We start from the raw sequence: 20,616 nt of genomic DNA, 5'->3' as shown, positions 1-20,616 counted from the left end.
CAAGCTGCAAGTGGAAAATTTAACCTTCTTTACTTTCTTCTTACTCAGTATTTTTACAATACTTAAGGAAATTAATACAGGCTATGCACTGCATAGTCAAATACTGAAGCTGAAGCTCAAATCCTTTGTCTCTATAATGAGATGATGGGACCCATTGGAAAAGACCCTGATGTGGGGAAAAATTGAAGGCAAAAAGAAAAGGGGGTGGTGGAAGACGAGATGGGTAGATAGTGTCACGGAAACGATGAACATGAACTTGGACAGACTTTGAGCGATAGTGGAAGATAGAAAGGCCTGGTCCATGGGGTCACAAAGAGTGGGATGTGACTGAATGACTGAAAAACAATGACAAGTATGTTTAAATTCCATTCAGCAAACTTCTTTTGAATACCCACTTAGTTTAGGGAAGATACGATTCCAGCCTCGGGGTAGCTAGGTGATATGATGGATAATAATAATAATAATAATAATAATAATGATAATTATTATTATAGCCAACATTTATATAGTGTTTACTAAGTTTCAGGCAATGTTCTTAGCATTTTACAATTATTATCTCATTTGATCCTCACAACAACCCAAGGAGGTTGGTTCTTTTATTATCCCCATTTTAAAGATAAGGAAACTGAGGCAGACAGGGTTAAGTGACTTTCCCAGAATTGCACAGAATCACACAAATAAGTGTCTGAGACTGGATTTAAACTCAAGTCTTTCTGACTCCAGGTCCGGTGCTCTATCCAGTGAACTGCCTTAATCAGAATCATCTAACAATCCTGGCCTTATTTGATGTTATCTGTCTCCACATATACTATGCTCCAAAGCAAATGGCTATTTGTACCATTCACCATACATGCTCTGCTTTCTCTCACCTGTAAACCTTTGCTTATATTGGTCCCTATGCCTGAAATGCTCCGTTCTGTTGAATTTAAGTCAACTCAAATGCCACCTCTTCCATGAAGTTTTCTCTTATATTCCTAGTCAAAAATTACCTTTCCCTCACTCTTAGACCTCACATAGTACTTTCTTCACACCTTCTCGGGAACTTACCATTTATTCTTTTATTTCCTTTTTTAGTATGTGCCACATTTGTCTGTGAGGGTGATACTTCTCAGGGGAAGGGGCTAATACTGTAATACTATTGTTACCATCTACATAGTAAGATGGTGTCCAATGCCATAGAGTTTTACATGATAAGTTAAGAAATTTGAATTTTTTCTGCTAAGTGCCATAGAAGATGGACAGTCATAAAAGATGAGCTACGGAAGTGACACAATGCTGGAAAATGATTATAGGGGAAGGGAGTGCATTTCAACAATGGGATTCAGCCAGAGGGAAGCTCTGTAGACGGGATATAGAATGCCAAGTGCGGGAGAACTTCAAGCAAGCCAGTTCGCCTATAACGTAGAGTTTCTGAAGAAAAGAGTAACGTGAAATGTCTAGAAATGTAACTTGGAGTGTTTCTGTGGAAGCTCTCAATGCCAGGCTCCATGGAGTCTGCAGCTAGGTGGCCCGGTGGAGAGAACGCTGGAGTTGGGAAGTTGTTTAGGCATTTTTAGTCATGTCCAACTCTTTGTGACCCCTTTTGGGGTTTTCTTGTCAAAAATACTGGAGTGGTTTGCTATTTCCTTCTCCAGATCACTTTACAGATGAGAAAACTGAGACAAACATGGTTAAGTGACTTGCCTACGGTCACTCAGCTATTAATTGTCTGAGACCAGATTTGAATTTAGGTCTTCCTGACTTCAGACCCAGGACTTTATCCATTGTGCCACCTAACTGTCCATGGAGTCAGGAAGACATAACTTCAAATCTAGCCTCAGATACTTACTACCTGTGTGGCCCTGGGCAAGTCACTTAATTGCTGGCTGCCTCAGTTTCCTCAGCTGTAAAATGGGAGATATTAGTAGCATCTACCTCCTAGAGTTGTTGAGGAGATCAAATGAGATATTCATAAAGCACTTAGCATAGTGCCAGGCACTATGCTAAGGAGAGTGATGTGATCAGAACTGTGTCTTAGGAAGATTATTTTGATAAATGTGCAGGAAGGGATTGGAGAGGGCCACTGGCTTCAGAGAGACCAGTGAAAAGATTATTGCAGTAGGTTAAGGGAGAGATGAGGTGGGCCTAACTAGGGTGGTAGTAGTTTTGTAAGTAGCAAGAAAGGAGTGGATATGAAACTAGTGTATAGGAAAAAACCAATGGATTGAATGTGGGTGGAGTGGGAAAGAGGAAAAGTCAAAGATTACTTGGAGACTACACACCTTTGTGATTAGAAGAATGACTGTGCCCTTGACACAAATAGAGAATTTTGGAGGAAGGAGTTAGGTGTGGGAAATACTATGTTTTGTTTTGGACAGATGTGTCATATTTGAAATGCCTACAGGACATTTAGGTAGGTAATTGTTGGTATTTAGGAATTTGGAAGAGAGATTAGGGCTAGATATGTACATTTGGGAGTCATGTGTGTTGAGATGATAATTAAACCTAGAGTATCTGAAGGGATCACCAAGAAATCTACATAAAGAGAGAGAGAAGAGGGCCCTGGACACAGCCTTGGGGAATGTCCCTGTTTACAGGGCAGAAAATAAAGTGATTATCCAACCAAGGAAACTGAAAATTTGTGGTCAGACTTATAAAGATTTAAATCTTTTTTTTATCTTAATACTTTGATTTAATTACCAAAAAAAGTAGTCATTTTATCCATTTGTCCAAGAGTCTGCAGAAAATTAATCATAAAAGGCTACCAACAGCAGAGTGACTTGTCCCAGGACTACTTCTTTCTAAAACAAAGGAGTTTTTTTTTTTTTTTATCAAGGTCAAATGAGTTAATATGCATGAAGTGCTTTGGAAATTGTAAACAATTTCTAAACTCCACCAAACTAAGATGAGGAAAAATGAGATGATAACAATAATAATAAAACCCAATATTCACATAGTGTTTTAAAGTTTGTGAATATAAGCTCCTTGAGGGCAGGTACTGTTTCATTTTGGTCTTTATGTCTCCAGTAGTTAGAACAGTGCCTGGTATATAATAGGCACTTTTTTTTTAAATGAATGAATGACAGCACTTTATATATGTTATGTTATGGGATCCTCATGAAACATGTAAATCTAAAATCAACTGACTGTCCTCTCCCCAATTCAATTATACCAAAAATACCTTTTCCTGTCTTGCTTATGCTATCCATATTTTACTGTCCATTAGTATACTGATTTAATGGCTTTCATCTGCTTTCTGTGTATCCTGGATCACATCAATTTAATCTGCCTTATGTTGTAAGGCAAGGGAGATGGAGTTTGATCTGGGTAGTTCTCTTCACACTATACTTAGCACAGTGCCCCATGCAATTATATGTTTATGACAATGAGAACAACCAGGAGAGGTTAGCGTTATGGAAGCCAAGGGAAGAAAGAATATCCAGGAGAAGGTAGTCAATGCCAGTTAGTAGCTGTGGAAATGTCAAAAAGGATTAGGACTGAGAATAAGCCATTGGATCATGTAGTTCAGTAATCATCAGTAACCTTAGACAGAGCAATTTTGGTTGAGTGGTAGGATTGAAAACCCAGATTTCAAGGGGTTGAAAAATGAACAGGAAGTGAATGAATAGAGCCAATGAGGGTAAATTGGCTTTTCCTAGGACTGTGACTCTGAAATAGATGAGAGAAATAATAGCTTGAGGGGATGACAAGGTCGAGGGAAATCTATTCGCTTGGGGGGTTATTAGCCTGATAGCAATCTGAAAGGGAGAATACGGAGCACTAAAGACCCACTGGAGACTTTTTTCTTGTAAGGTGGTAATGAGGGCTTGAAGGGAATGAGGGGGGAGGGGGAATAAAGATGAGAGACATTGAAAAGGTTGACCCATTTGAAGTTTGCATCCGTTGAGATTCTGATTCTGCTTTGCCAAAGAACTAGAGGGGTTTATGTAGTATTTTCCACCCCCCATCCCCACCCCAACCAGGTGATGTAGTAGATAGAGCAGTGGACTAGTCATCTAGAAAGCTAGGTTTCAGTCCTGGTTTTTCTGTTTACTAGCTGTGCTACCTTGGACAAATCATTTAACCTCTCTGAAGCTCCATTTCCTTATCTTTAAAATGTAGATAATAATATGTGTGCTGTTTACTTTACAGGGTAGCTAGGTATACAGTGGATAGAGTGCCACACCTGGAGTCAGGAAGATGAGTCTTCCTGAGTTCAAATCTGGCCTCAGACACTTACTAGTTGTGTGACCCTGGGCAAGTCACTTAACCCTGTTAGCCTCAATTTCTTCATCTGTAAAATGAGCTGGAGAATGAAATGACAAACCACTTCACTATCTTTGCCAAGAAAACTCCAAATGAGGTCACAAAGAGTCAGACACGACTGAACGACTACCTACCTTATAGGGCTATTGAGATGTTCAAATGGGATAATTGGAATCAAATGCTTTGTGATCATAGGGCTAGATTTAAATCCAAGATCTAGAGATGGGAGGGACCTTAGAAGTTATGAGGTCCAGTCCTCTCATTTTATAGATGAGGGAACTGAAGCTAAGGCAGGTTGGTTGTAAGTGGTAGTGCCAGAATTCAAACTCAAATTTCATAACTCCAAGTTCACTCTCCTTTCCCCCTGCCATGTTGCTTTTAAGCCTAATGTGCTTATAAATGTGAATGATTATCATCATAAACATGTACTGTGACTAATTGATGGGATTCTGTATATCCTGTGATATAAAGAGAACTGCATAGATCAAGTTCTATCTTTCTTGTCTCACAACATAAGGCAGATTAAATCGACATGACCAGGACATGCCAAAAGCAGAACAAAACCATTCAATCTATACACTAATAGCCAGTTAAAATATGAATAGCATATGTAAGTCATGGAAAGGTATTTTTAGTGTAATAGGGAGGGGGAGGTCAGACAGGAGCCTTTGAGATTTATACGTTCACTAACAATGAGATCAGGAAACTATTGGTTCTTCGCTGGCCAAAATGGATCCCCACCCTTTTTCTTGCCTCCTCAAAGGAAAATGTTACTTTTGTAAAAAAGAAAAATACTTTAGACTTTATAAAATCTCAAGAATTTATTTCCCAAATAACATTAGCAATAGGAGAGAATGTTTTAGAAATTAAAAGCCAGAGTCAGATTGGTCCAAACATTTGAAATTGCTTAATAGCTTCTAATGGTGTATCAATTTGGTACAGTTTGGGTGGTATGAGGCAAACAAAATACTTTAACTTCACCTTGGGATGCAAACTTTACAGCATAGCATAGACTCAGGTTACAGCTTCCTAAGGGGCATGATCTCATAATAATAGCTATATTTAAATAGCTTCTACTGTGTTCCAAGCACTGTGTTTACAAATATTATCTCATGTGGTCCTCACAACAACACTGGAAGGTAGGTGCTATTACTATCCTCATTTTACAGTTGAGGAAACTGAGGCAAACAAATATTGAGTGCCTTGCTCAAGGTTGCATAGTTAAGTATCTGAGGGCAGATTCAAACTCAAGTCTTTCTGCCTTCAGGCCCAGGACTCTATCTCCACTGTGTCACCCAGCTGCTTTCTTCTCCCACTGTTGTGCCAGGAGTCTATCCCAAAGTTACGATTCTTTACTTCTGAGTGTGAGAGTTAACTAACTTTGGATAACTAACTTGAGCATAGCTAACTTTGTTTCCCAGTCATCACTGCCAACATAGATTTTTGGTTGACTTTTATTTATTTTTCTAGCTATTTTGAAATCATTTATTTATTTATTTTTAGCATTCTTTTTTTAAATTGAATTTGGAGTTTCAAATTTTCTACCTCCCTCCCATTCCTTCTCCACCCACCCACTGAGAAGGCAAGCAGAAGATATATATTATATATGTGAAATCATGCAAAATATATTTCCATATTAACCATATTGCAAAAAAAAGTTAAAAAAAGCGAACATTATACTTCAATTTGCACTGAGAGTTCATCACTTCTCTCTCTGGAGGTGGATAGCCTTTTTTTCATTATGAGTCCTTTGGAATTGTCTTGGAGCATTGTATTGATCAAACTAGCCAAGTCTTTCACAGTTGGTTATCATTACCAGTACCATCATTATTGCTGTTACTATGCACAATAATTTCCTGGTTCTTCTCATTTCACTTTGCATCAGTTATATTGGTCTTACCTTGTTTTTTTCTGAACCCTCCCCCCCTTCATTTCATGTAGCACAGTAATACTCCATTAAAATAATATGCCACAACTCATTCAGTCATTCCCCAATTGATGAGCATTCCTCAATTTCCAATTCTTTAACACCACAAAAAGAGCTGCTATAAATATTTTTTTAACATATAGGTCCTTTTTTTTCTTTGATCTTTTTGGGGTACAGACCTGCAAGTGGTATTGCTGGGTCAAACGGTATGCACAGTTTTATCACCCTTTGGGCATAGCTCCAAATTGTTCTCTAGAATGGTTGGACCAGTTCACAACTCTAACAATTTATTAGTGTACCTATTTTCCATCATCTCTTCCAGCCTTTGTCATCTCTGATAGGTGTGAGTTGGTACCTCAGAGTTGTTTTAATTTGAATTTCTCTAATCAATGGGGATTTAGAGCATTTTTTATATGATTCTAGATAGCTTTGATTTCTTCTTCTGAAAACTGCATGTTCATATCGTTTGATCATTTATGAATTGGGGAATGGCTCTTATTTTTATAAATTTGACTCAGTTCCATATATACTTGAGAAATGAAGTCTTTATCAGAGAAACTTGCTGTAATTTTTTTTGATATTACTTCATTATCTATGGTACCTTTTAGCAAAATGTATTTTCCCTGATTATCTCTTTTAATTAGGTCTGTTTTTGGTTTTGCTGTTTGAGATCATGATCACTAATCTCTCCTTTTTTTTTTTACTTCAACTTTTGCGTAATAAATTCTGCTTTGTGTATGTCTTTTTTTTTCCCAAGTGTGTTTCTTGTAAACAACATATTGTTGGATTCTGGTTTCTAATCCATTCTGCTATCCTTTTCCATATTATGCATGAGTTCATCCCATTCACATTTATCATTATGATTACTGTGTATTTCTCTCCATTCTATTTTCTTCTGTTTATCCTTCTCTCTCTTTATCCTGTCCTTTCTCAAAAGTCTGATTTGATTCTGACCACTGCCTCCCTTAATCTGTCCTCCCTTTTATTATCCTGACCCTATATCTCTGATTCTCTCCCCTTCCCTTTTCCCTATTGGGAAAGATAGTTTTCTATACCCAACTAAGTGTGTATGTGTGTGTGTATGTGTATACAGATATGTGTGTATGTACATACACATATATATTTTTTCTTCCTTCTTTGAACCAGTTTTGATGAGAGTGAGGTTCAAGCATTGTCTGCCACCCCCCTTATTTTCCCCTCCCCTATAAATGCTCTTCCTTGTGTGCCTCTTTTATGTGAAAAAATTTTCCGCATTCTATCTCCCTTCCTCCTTTTCCCAGTGCATACCACTTTCTCATTTCCTTATTTTTTTTAATTTTTAGAGATTATCCCAACATAATTAACTTATACTCATGTTTTCTCTCTATGTAGACTCCTTCTATATGCCATAGTAATGGTAAAGTTCTTAGGAGTTACATGAATCATCTTCCCATATAGAATGAAACATTTTAATTTTATTCAGTCTCTTATGATTACTCTTTCATGTTTACCTTTTTATACTTCTCATGAGTCTTGTGTTTCAATATCAAATTATCTATTCAACTCTGGTCTTTTCCTCAGGAATGTTTGAAAGTTCTCTATTTCATTAAATGTCCATTTCCCCCTGCCCTGAAAGTTTATACTTGGTTTTGCTAGGTAGGTTGTTCTTGGTTTTAATCCTAGCCTCTTTGACTTCTGGAAATACCATATTCCAAGCCCTCTAAATCCTTTAATATGGTAGCTGCTAAATTTTGTGTGATCCTGACTGGGACTCCACAATATTTGAATTGCTTCTTTCTGATTGCTTATAATATTTTCTCCTTGACCTGGAAGCTTTGGAATTTGGCTATGATATTCTTGGGAGTTTTCATTTTGGGAACTCTGTCAGATGATCAGTGAAGTCTTTGAATTTCTATTTTACCCTCTGGATCTAAGATATTGGGGCAGTTTTCCTTGATAATTTCTTGAAATATGAGGTCTGGGCTCTTTTTTGGGGGGGAGGGTAAGGCAATTGAGGTTAAATGACCTGCCCAGGATCACATAGGACATGTCAAGTGGTTGAGGCTAGATTTGAACTCAGGTCCTCCTGACTCCAGGGCTGGTGTTCTGTCCACTGTACCACCTAGCCATCCCAACAACTTTTTTTTTTTGGTAAGGCAATTGGGGTTAAGTGACTTGCCCAAGGTCACACAGCTAGTTAATGTCAAGTGTCTGAGGCCGGATTTGAAGTCAGGTCCTCCTGACACTGAGGCTGGAACTCTATCCACTGGGACATCTAGCTGCCCCTTTAGGCTCTTTTTTTGATCTTGGCTTTCAGATAGTCCAATAATTGTTAAATTATATCACCTCAATCTATTTTCCAGGTCAATAGTTTTTCCAATGAGATATTTCACATTTTCTTCTATTTTTTATTCTTTTGTCTTTGTTGTATTATTTCTTAATGTCTCATGTAGTCATTAGTTTCCAGTTTCCCAATTCTGCTTTTTAAGGAGTTCTTTTTTTCAGTGAACTTCTATGCCTCTTTTACCATTAGACCAATTCTGTTTTTTTCAGGTGTTATTTTCTTCAGTATTTTTCTGTGTTCCTCTTTTGCTAGGCTATTAATTCTCTTTTCATAATTTTCTTGAAGCACTCTCATTTCTTTTTCCAATTTTTTCCTTACCACTCTTATTGCTTTCTTTAACTCTTCCAGGAATTCTTGTTGGACTTGTGTCCAATTAGCATTTTTCTTTGATGCTTTGATTGTTTATGTTTTCATGTTGTTGTCTTTTCTGAGTTTGTGTGTTGGTTTTCTGTGACACAGTAGTATATTTTTATGGCCAAGTTTTTTCCCCCTTTTCTTCTTTTTTCCCATTTGCTCATTTTTCTGGTCTACTTCTTGACTTTGAACTTTATGGTTTAAGTTGGGCTGTGCTCTTGGGGTGGAAAGGGTACTATCCCAACCTTCAGGCTTTTTCATGCTTCTGTTTTCAGAGCTAGTTCTGGGGGTCTGCAAGGTTTTGGTACTTTCAAGATGATGTGATCTGGAGAGAGGTGTGGTCACTGCTGTCCTGGTCTATGCTCTGGTCTTTACCCAGGAAGATCCCCTGCTACCCTGCAGTTACAAGCACTAGCCCTCTTCTTGGCCCTAGAATTGTGATCAGGTCCTTTGCTCTGTTTTGGTCACAAGGGCTAGTGCTTATTTCTGTGGAACTGTGACCAGGGCCTCTGCTCCCTTGTGACATATCACAAGCTCTCCTCTCCACCCAGAACTGCTTATGGGCAGTCAAGTTGCCAGTCATCTCCAGCTGTACCCAGTGCCAGCAAAGGGTCCCTTGTACTCTCTTTCTGACCAGTTGTCTTACCCCTTTACCCTGTCTGGGCTGAGAATCTATTCCTGCTGCCTCCAAAGGCCCGCAGCTGGTGCTGCTTCCATGCTCCAGGCTGGCCACCACCCTCATGTCATGGATCTCTCTTGCAAACCTCCTAAGTTGTCAAAGGCTGGAAAAATGTCTCATTCTGACTTTTTATTGGCTCTGTTGCTCCAAAATTTGATTTGAAGAGTTATCTTAAAGTTGTTTGGAGGGGAATTTTGGATGAGTTCAGTTGGGTTCCTGCCTGTACTCCACCATTTTGGATCCTCCTTGGGTAACTTTTAAAAAGGGGGTTTATATTCCCCTAAGGGGCACAGCATCCCCCATTCTTATGAGGGCATGAAGGCTAAAGATTTTCAGAAATAGGAATACAGTGGCCTCAACCTTTTTGGGGGGTCCACCGTGGAGTATAATCTTGAGTTGATGCAATTATGCTTCAATTTTATTAATGAGGCCATGAAGACATCTATCTTCTTCTCTGGGAGGCTGTTTCTGAGAATAACCTCTTCATTTTCATGTTACTTAATATCTGAATTCTCATACAATGCTAGGCTGAATGCATTATCTGCATTTTAAAACATGTCTGTCTCCTCTTGACAACCACAGGCAATGTCCAAGATGATATACATTGCAGAGAGGGTGTCCATCTACATTCACACTCACATACACCTACACATATCATATATATATGTACATATATGATATGTATTATATATCTAACAAGAGAACTTGGATCTCAGTACAATAGTGTGCTAATTTAATATTTTTTTTGTCTCAAATGCACTAATTTACCAGTATCTTGGTTCTTTTTTGGGGGGAAAGGGGGTTAAGAAATTTTGGAGCCATAGTATAATCATTCCTCAGGAGGCACCATAATTTCCAGACTTATGGCCATTTGGTCAAATGTCTTAACTATATACTGGCTAGGTTCCCAAAAGTCTAAACCAAGATACTGAGTATTTTTATATCACAAAACCCTGAGACGGACTTAAATCAATGAACGCTTAATCTGCAAGTCTTTGTTAAGTACCTACTCTATCTTAGGTACTGTATTAGGTGCTGGGGGGCCTCCAGTCCTCCCTTTGGGTCAACATTGGGATTAGATAGGCTCACTTGAGTCTAAAAACAACATTCAAATTCTGATCTAGATCTCACTCAGTCCAGAATATAGGAGATCCAAAGGATCCCTGATGAGTTTGGTCATCTGGGGGAAATTTACTAGAGTGGTTAGTAAAGATCTAGATGTAAATAGACTCTTCTGAGTCGGTTGTTCCCAAGTTCTGACCAACCTGCCTACATAGAAGTTCTCTGAATTACAATCCTATCTGGACTTTAACTATTATGTATATATTTGTATCAATTAACTTTATATTTCTCCTTTTTGTATTTTTATATACTTGTCTTCTTGGTTAATATGTAAGCTCCTTGCTTGTACAGATTGTTTCATTCTTTGTATTTGCATCCTCAGCATTTAGCACAGTGCCTGACACATAGTAAGCACTTAATAAGTGCTTATGAATTGATTTGTTGATGTTTTTGGTTGTAAGCCAACTGATTCAGATAACTCTATAAGCCTTGCAAGCATTGGAGTTGCATTAAAAAACAAAAACAAAGAACTGCTACTGGAATAGAAATATAAATGTCAGGTGATAGAAAGAAATAGAAGTAAGCAAACTTTGATGTTGTTTAGACCCCACATAGAAATGCAAAAGCTACAATTAGAATTCTGTTTCTCAACCCACCTTCTTATCACAGAACCTGACTGCCACAGGAAGTAGTGATACTGCCATGCATGCCCCCCAATATATTATGTGGAAACATAATCTTTCACTGATTTGTAGCTGTCTGAGAAGGTATCATGTTGATGATGCTCAGCACCCAGCCACTCATCCATTTCTTGTCCTTTTGTTCAGTATTACATTGTCTTAATCTCTCAGCCAGTATATACCTCCCCCCATACAAGTTTAGGGCTATCTCATATCCAAAAAACTCCCTGTGATGTCCTCATTAGGAAGAGAAGAAATTTAGAAATTTTGATACACACACACACATACATATATATACATATATTTGCTGAATTCATGGTCATTCCCAGCTTAGGGTCTGGGACACCAATTTTATCACAATTTACCAGTCAGTATGTTAAGCATCTTATTCCTGAGAAGCATTAGAGTACTGGTACAAGGAAAGTCTTTGTATTTTTTTTAACCACTTTTCCCTCTTTTGCTACCCTCATTCTTGAACACTACATCTTTTACTCTCTTTGGATCAGTTCCTCTCAGTAGAATAGACCTTCAATCACAAGTATACCCCCATGCTCCTTGCCCCTTTTACCCTAGACCCAGCAAAAGTGCTGCCAGCCACCCTTTCCTTGTCCAAAGGCGTGAGAACCTATAGGTCATGAAACTCCCATGAAGTAACACATTGTGTTACTAGTCAAGCCATCAGGCTGTTGAACATCATAGTATGAATTGTGAGTAGGTCTTTTGTGGTTGCACTGTGGCCCATTGATGTGAATATAAAAATTACCTTCTCAGTATTTATGTGAGACAATTTAATTTTAGCTCTTGCAAACAAAATCAGAGCTACATAATTTAACAAAAGGGCTCCTTTACTGTTCTTAATGTAGCCAAAAATGTGATGAAGCCCTAAAACATAGTAAATTTTCCCGAGGAATTTTAGTTTTGACACGTGACAAACAGAATTGACAAGTATCTGTGTTTATTCAATAGTATTGATATAGTTGCAATGCAGGCCAACAGAAGGATTTTTAAAAACTAGTTGGATGGTACTGCAAAATACATAATGTTGTCTTTACTCTGGCCCTTCGCCCATCCCCATTAGATAATTTTTCTTTTTACCAAATTATTTCTTATAGTATATATACTATAAGAATATAATATACTCAACTTTTTCAGGCATTATGTCTATTTATTTGATTCTGTCTTCATTCATACCTCACCTTCATTTCAAATATAGGATCAGTGCCAGATACTTTAGCACAGTGTCTCACAGGTATTTAGAGAGTATTAAGAGTTATGAGGTCTACATTCAGTCTTAATTCCATGAAAGAATCAGTTTACAGAAAGTTTTCAGTTGTTTTAATTAAAAACAGCCTTGTTACTTTCAATACCATTTGCAAATATTAGAAAATGTCTTGACTGCCAATTGGAAAATAACTGAAGAAGGGAAATTCTTTAAATTTATTAAGAACTATTATGAGACATAGATGCTCAGAAGTGCACTCAATGGCAATTAGCATTGCTAATTGATTGCAAATACTGTCAATTCTGTTTTATTCAACCTATTGAATTCTTATTCAAAAAGTATTTACCTATTATGTGAAAAAGAACATGTGTAAGTGCTTCTTCAAAAAAATTGAAAAAAAATTAATCCGTCCCCTTCTTCCTTCTCCTATTGAACAAAACAAAAAAGCAAACAAAAACGCCAAGCTAGAAAAATTAAGCCTTCAATATATAGGGACCAGCAAAACAAATTTTCAAATTGGTCATGTCCAAAAATGTGTCTCTTTCTGCATTTTAAATTCACCATCTCTACCAGAAGGTGAATATCATATTTTGTTTTCATTCTTTTGGGCTTAAAGTTTATCATTCCTTGATCATTGTTTTAAAGTCTTTTGAAGTTATTTTTCTCTACAATGTTGTTGTCATTGTATAAAATTTTTCTAGCTTTCCTTCTTCAATCTACACTAGTTCCTAGAGGAATTCCCAGTTTCCTTAGAAGCTGTCCATCATTTCTTATGGAACAATAGTATTCCTGCATATGTTTCTTAAAATGGTAATTGAGATACTGGAACCAAAGAATTATGACTTGGTTATAAAGTTTGTCAGGCAGCTAGACGGTGCAGTGGACAGAGCACTGGGCCTGAAATCAGGAAGATATGAATTCAAATCTGGCCTCAGGCACTTCCTAGCTGATCCTGGGCAAGTCACTTGACCCTGTTTGCCTCAGTTTCCTCATCTGGAGAAGGAAATGGCAAACCACTCCAGTATCTTTGCCAAGAAAACCCCAAATGGGATCAACTAAGAGTCGTACACAACAGAAACAACTGAATAACAACAAATATTCTAGTCATTATTGTCCCCTAAATACAATATTCAAATTAAAAACAGTAGTTGTTTTCCCACCAGCTTCACACATGTTATTTAGCTCTTGGTGTACCTCAAGTAAAATATCCATAGTATCACTTAACTTGCACTTAACAATCATTTCTAATGTATTTGTATGAAAATGTATTTTAATGTCTGGGAACACCAGTCTTCAGAACTCTATCACCAGATCCCCACAAAGCCCAAAAGTAGCATCCAGGATCAGAGGTTCCATTGGAAGGGTATAATGGATACTGATAATGTTAACTCTTTCAACTTTCACTTTTTCATAACTAAAAATACCTTCCTTCTATACCTCTACCTCCATCACTTCTCAGGGGTTCAGAATTGGTGAACAAAAGATAGTTGGCTTCCACAGAGGGTATGGTGTAAGCTCTGGACCACCTTTCTTTGAATGTATGAGGTGGTTCTAAGTGTTTTCAAGTCAAGAACTACATGAACTTATGTAGACTTGTAAGTCTATGTAAGATTTATATGTTATATATAAGTCTATAGAAGACACAAAGGTAGCTTAAAACTGCACTAAGATTTTGGGATAACCTGTATGCATATTATGCATATACACATATCCAACCACCCTTTCTTTTCTTTTTTACTTCCACTTGGTTATAGCCACATCTATTCTTGCCATGTCTGGTCAATGGGGATTTTTTTTTGTGTATTCATGAAAATGTTCCAACAGAATCATTATCAATATGTTAAACAAAATATCTTAAGGGGTATTTTTTTTTGTTCTGCTTATTTTGTTTGTTTTTACTTTTTCAACTTTTAAAAGAATTTGAAATATTTAAAAAATGGATTTTGCTCAGTGTTTAGGGTGAGGGTATGGCATTGTCATAATAGTTGTAAGACAAGTGAAATTCCAAATGTAAAGATTGCACACATAATCACAAATAAAGATTATAGAAGACTTTTACTATCTGACAGACCTTATTTGAATAATAGGTTTGAGTGGGATTCCAGGCCATGCTTGGACTGTTAGTGAAATAAAATATGTAGACTTTCAAGGGGGTTGTTCCCATTTCAATGAGATGGATTAATTTAGTAAACTTATGAAACTGGTTATCTATTATGACTATACAATAAGAGGGGAAGAAAATATTGTAGCAAAGAGTAAGAAGAAAATAATTTGAGAATACACAAGGATGGAAAAAATTAAAAATGGAAAACACTTAATGAGATTCTTCAACTGTGACATAGTAAAACATACCTTCTCCCTTTCAAATTCAAATGAAAATAAGTTAATACATTGTTTGTATGTTGATTTGCAAATGATACAAGTTAATTTCCTTTTTTTTGTAGACACTGGTAACAGGGTATCTGCTGACGGCTATTGTTGGTGTAGAAATTTGGTACAAACCTTTGGTGTTTGGTTATTATGTTACAACTGTATCATTGACCTTGATTATAGGTAAGTTCTCAGGTGACTCAAATTTGTGTTATTTTTTCACCACTTATTTTCATATTTTCATGATTTTATTTTGTTTACTACAGAATCATGTAATTGACATGCTCTTCATAACTCTTGGCAAGTGAGGGTCATTTTCTTCTTTCTCTTTCCTTATGATCTTTGGTTATTAGTTGATTATTCATCCACTCAGAAATTTTAAAAGCATCTACTTATGTGCAAAATAGTGCACAGGTGCTGAGATTTTTTTTTTTTTTTGGAGGGAGTGGAGAGAATCAGATCTATGATTTCATTGGTAAAGAAGTCTCCTCATGAGGAAACTTCCCCTAGTGGTGCAGGTGAGCACCTGCTCTGGAATTTACTCATTTAATTTCTAGTCTCAGAGAATTATGTGGGGCTCAGAGAGGTTAAGTGATTTGTCCAGAGTCATACACTGGTACATATTTGGGGAAGGACTTGAACTCAGGTCTTCCTGACTCCAAAGTTATTTATTTACTATGCCATATTTCCTCTTCTAGCAGAAATAATTAGGATGAAATAAAGCATAGCCTTTGCCTTCAACAGCTCACATCCTAGTAAAGGAGATAAGACACAAACAAATAAATGTAATAAAAAAAAGAGAATATCTTATATGTGAGAAGCAGAAAGTATTTTGAGAGTTCTGGGATGGGAAAATTAATTTCTGCCTGTAGAGGTCAGGCAAGCTTTGGTGGAAGAGGTAGGTAGCATTTGATGTTGGTCTTGAAGAATGGACAGGATTTCATTACGGTGTCAGGGCTTTGTTTCTTGATTGATACTTCCCTCTATGATAACGAGAGGGAAAGCCTCAGCCTGTAACTTCTCAGGTATGTACTGAGTAAGCAGAGGCCAGGGCCATATCTCATCATAGTCCAATTTCTGTTGTGACATGAGAAAGTCAGGTCATGCCACTCCCTTGCTCCTATGGATTAAAAAAACAAACAAATTCTCAACTGAGAATCTCTGCTGTCTGAGAATGCAGAGAGATAGAAAGAACCCTCCTGGATTTAAAGTCCTCCAGGAGAAAACTCTTTGGAATTATACCAGTTCACATATGAGTCTGTGAGGCCACCTGACTCTGGGCATTCTGACTGGTTCTCCATACCTGGACTTCTCTCCCTTCTTATCTCTCCCTCCAGTCTTCCCTGGCTCCCTTCAAGTACCAGCTAAAATCTCGCCTTTCATAGGATTCCTTTCCTAATCCCCCTTAATTCTAATGCCTTCCCTCGGTTGATTATCTCCAATTTACCCCGTATATAATTTGTACGTAGTTGTCTCCCCATCAGCCTGTGAGTTCTTTGAGAGCAGGGACTGACTGTCTTTTCCCTTTCTTTGTATCCCTAGGGCTTAGCATAGTGCCCACCACATAGTAGATGCTTAATAAATGTTTACTGACGTCTGACTGAGACCAAAATCCACTGTGAGTGCAGGAATACCCTTGATTCTATGATTTGTCTTCTGCTATATGAATAATGCACCTCAGTGGTGTTATACTTGTTCTGCATTTTTGAGACCTAAGTTGGCTAGTCTCAAGATTGCTAAGATAAGAAAATTTTATGCTTTCTTACATAATTCTGCTTTCAGTTCCCTGCTGGAAATAATTAAAATCAGTTGTCTCCTAGCAAATGGCTGGGCTGTCTGCTACCCCACCCTGGCATGATGGTTTCCTGTCTTTTTTGGAGGATAATAGAGCAAAAAAACCATAGGATATAGAGACATAAGGAACCGTAAGGATCATATAGCCTAGCCCCTGTATTGTACACATGAGGAAACTGAGGCCCAAAGAGGTGAAGCATACTTGCCCAGGGTCACACATAGGTAAGAAATACCAGTCAGGCTAAACCCATGCCTTCTTTCTGCCAGGAAGTCTTTATCTAGAGGAATTCTTCTTGCTGGTCACTCTCCCCCCTATCCCCGTGCTGTGCCGAGTGCAGAGACATGACACGTGCCCCTTATAACAAGTATAGATGCTTATTTCTCTTCAGCGGTGTAGACACCTGGTGACTCCTGTTCTCTCTGATTGCATTTGCATTGGGAGGGATCTCCTTCTCTGCTGTACCTGAAGTGTAACCATAGCTGCCTTTCATGACTAAGCATGTGCCTGGCAAGAATTTTTCCTACTACCATGGCAAGCATAGTTTCTGGTGGTCCTTACCCTTTAAGGCTGCCTTACCTAGGCCTGTAACAGTCAGTCAGTCAGTCAGCACTTATTAAATGCCTACTATGTGCTGGGCATTGTGCTAAGATCTGGGGATACAAAGGAAGGCGTAAGATAGTCCCTGATAGAGATGAGCTTTCTGGGCATTGAGAATGGTGCAATGAAAGTAGGAAATCCCCGGATATATTGGTACAACAGTGAGTGGTCCAGCTTGGCTGGGAGATAGAGTGATGGTGAATATTGTGAAGTAAACCTGGAAAAATAGGTTGAATCCACATGATTTGTTGTTGTTCAGTCATTTCAGTCGTGTCCGACTCTCCATGGCCCCATTTGGGTTTTTTTTGGCAAAGATACTGGAGTGGTTTGCCATTTCCTTCTCCAGCTCATTGTAGATGAGGAATCTCAGTAAAACAGGGTCAAGTGACTTGCCCAGGGTCACACAGCTAGTAAGTATCTGAGTCCAGATTTTGACTCAGGAAGAGGAATCTCTCTGACTTCAGGACTGGTGCTCTGTTCACTATGCCACCTAGCTGCCCTAGCTACATGATTAAGTCATACTTAGCAACACTCTTCAGCTATAAGAAGGGCTTTTCTCCAGAGTAAAGGTATTGGCTCTTCTCCATATCCCTTGAGGATAGAACAAAAAGAATTGGGCTCCTATTGTAGCATGGAAATGTTGATTTAAGAATAAGAAATGATTTCCTGATGAAGCTTGCTGTCAGACCTAAGAAATGGTTATTGATATTGGTTGTAGAAGACCCCCCTTGGAAATTCAGGGGAAGGGATCAGTGGTCCTACTTGACTCCTGTCTCTCCTTAACTTGGGTTTTCAACTCTAAGGGTCTTAGCTTTCCAGATTTTGCCGTGGAATTAGGAGGAGCTATTATCACCACCACATTTCAAAAGACACTGTTTCTCCAAGGTCTCTGCCCTTATTTTGATGGATAATCAATGACCCTCCACAGATGTAACTCTGCTATATCTTCTAATTTTGGGTCATTGTTGGTTGTGTCTTTCTACATCTTTCTGTAAATTCTCCATTATGGATATGCCTAATATGCTAGCAGCTTTTCTCTGGTTCCAATCCCATCTAATTCAAACCAACAAGTATTTATTAAATATATACTCTATGGAAGGCATTGTGTTTAGTGCTGGGAATACAAAACCAAAACAGAAAGTATATTCTTTGTCAAAGAGGTTAACCCCTCTGGGCCTTAGTTTCCTTATCTATAAAGTTAGGAGATTGGACTGAAATTATATATATATATATTTATATACATATATGTGTATGTATATATACACATACATACACACATACACACATACACATCTATGCGTCTATAAAATGACCCATTTCTCTCTGTTTGGATTGGTTTGTCTGAAGCATACTTGGCAATTGTTAGGTTAGTTCAGCCTAGGTGAAGCTTTTCCCTTCAATTATTGTTTTGGATTTCCATCTGAGCCTGTTCCCTCTTGAAGCCATGTGGCCCCAGTTGAAGAGTTATCATTCCTGGATCTTGTCTATAGCTACATAAGCTCCTTCCAATTATCAACAACAGATTGCTGTCTCTTCTTATTTCAAAATCCAAACTCAACCCCTGCCCCTGCCCCATGTTGGATTGCCCACTAAGTTCTTGTTTGTGGTAAAACAGATTTTTAAAGTTCTCAATTATCATATGTAGAGCTGAAATGATGGACATATCTTGACTGTCAAAGGTTGACTAAGCCTTTCCCAGCTTAGGTAAATAGTTCTCCCCATTTATTCAGGTTCTCTTAACTTCTAAGTAGAGTGACCTTTATGCAATCCCATCCCTACAGATTTACAAAAGGCCATTGTTGCAGCTCTAACACTTGCTAGCTGTGTGGATGTGGACAAGTAACTTCCTTTCTTTGAAGTGCAATTTCCTTATTTATAAAATTGTGGATAATAATACCTATACTACCTACTTCCCTGGCTTACTGTGAGGAAAGTACTGTATCCCTTCACCTCTCTGTGCCTAAGGCACATTTTGAAGATAAATCCTTGGGTTTGCTTTTCAAATTGTGTTTCTGGGTGTACTTGATCAGATTCAGTTGCTTTTGCTGACTTCATTTTCTTAAAGACAATTATCAGTGTTTAACATATTACATTGGGTAGAGAGTCCAAATATGTTGGTATTGCCAGTGAGAATAATTCATTGTAAAAATGTTCCATTTTTACATATGTTCATTATTCCTTTTTAAGCTTTATATTCTCTGCACAATCTATTTTAGTTGGACCTCAAGCCCAGCTCTCTATAGGCTTGTTTTCTCAATTGCTTTTTGCTGTTTTGTGAACTTATTGCTTATAATTTGCAATTCTTGTTAGTAGTGTTTTGTAAATAAATTTGTACTTTTGACCTACATTGCCCTTGGCTGAAATGTGTTTCTGCTTAAAAAGGAGATTAAATTTTTTCCAGCTCAGGTAATTTAGCTTCCTTGTGTCAACTGTTTTGCATCTGTCAGACTTCACTAGGAAATGACAGTAATCAAAGTTAATGTTTTAGCTTTTGTCCTTTATCCGTGTTTCAGACATGACAGTCTTTAAACAAGTCAGGTTGGGGCTTCTCTAATTACATGCCATATTTCGTTTTCATTTTTATCCCTTCTTTTAATTCAGCATTTACTTTGATTTGTGCTTTGCCTAGTAGGTGATCAGATTTCTAATTTTGTAATAAATGTTATATCTATAACCAGTCACTTTGGCTCAGTTAAAATATTGTCATTTTTATTTATTTTATGATGTTATTTGGTGCTTACCATGTCCCATGCTTTCTATCTCTGTTCTTGGAAAGAATACTCATATAGTTAGGCATCAGCCTTGTGGTTGGTCTATAAAAGTCTTTGATCCCTTTTGTTCCTTCATCCTAAACTAAATTTTCCAATTTAGTTTTTTTATTGTATTCCCTTGTGCCTAGTTTTACATAGAAGTTGCAGAATCATAGAATTAGAATTGGAAGGTACCTTGGCAGCCATCTAAGTCTAATCTGTAAACTAAAGAAATTTTCACTATGGCATACAGAAGAAGTGGTTGTCCATCTCCTACTCGAAAACATTTAAGGAAGTGGAGCCCACAACATTTTTGAGCAGACTATTCCATTTTCAGACAGCCCTAATTGTTAGGAAAATTTTTCTTGACATCAAGCCTAAACTTGCCTCTTTGCAGCCTTCCCACATTGCTCCTGTTCTTTCTTCTAAAGTCAGACAAAACAAATCCAACCTCTCCTCCACAAGACATCCCTTCAAATACTTGAAGACAGTCTTCTCTTCTCCAGTTAAACATACCATATTACTTCAACTAATCCTCATATATCATGGACTCAAAACCTTTTACCATCCTCGTTGTTTTCTTCTGGATACTTTCTGTCATATCAATTTCTT

The 20,616-nt window shown here is 37.7% G+C and overlaps 1 protein-coding gene across 1 annotated transcript in view; it reads left to right on the top strand.

The window, feature by feature from the left end:
* The window catches only part of LOC114054114 (ethanolaminephosphotransferase 1-like), a 151,694-nt gene that overhangs the window by 96,869 nt on the left and 34,209 nt on the right, over positions 1 to 20,616 (top strand). The window contains exon 6 of the mRNA XM_027877241.1: positions 14,937 to 15,045. Within this exon, the coding sequence (XP_027733042.1) occupies positions 14,937 to 15,045 (109 nt within the window). The remainder of the gene's footprint in view (positions 1 to 14,936; positions 15,046 to 20,616) is intronic.

This window comes from Vombatus ursinus, unplaced genomic scaffold (genome assembly GCF_900497805.2).
Source record: "Vombatus ursinus unplaced genomic scaffold, bare-nosed wombat genome assembly UNPS02014812.1, whole genome shotgun sequence".
Taxonomy (NCBI): Eukaryota; Metazoa; Chordata; class Mammalia; order Diprotodontia; family Vombatidae; genus Vombatus; species Vombatus ursinus.
Note: the sequence above shows the minus strand (reverse complement) of the source record. Positions and strands in the feature narration are given on the sequence as shown.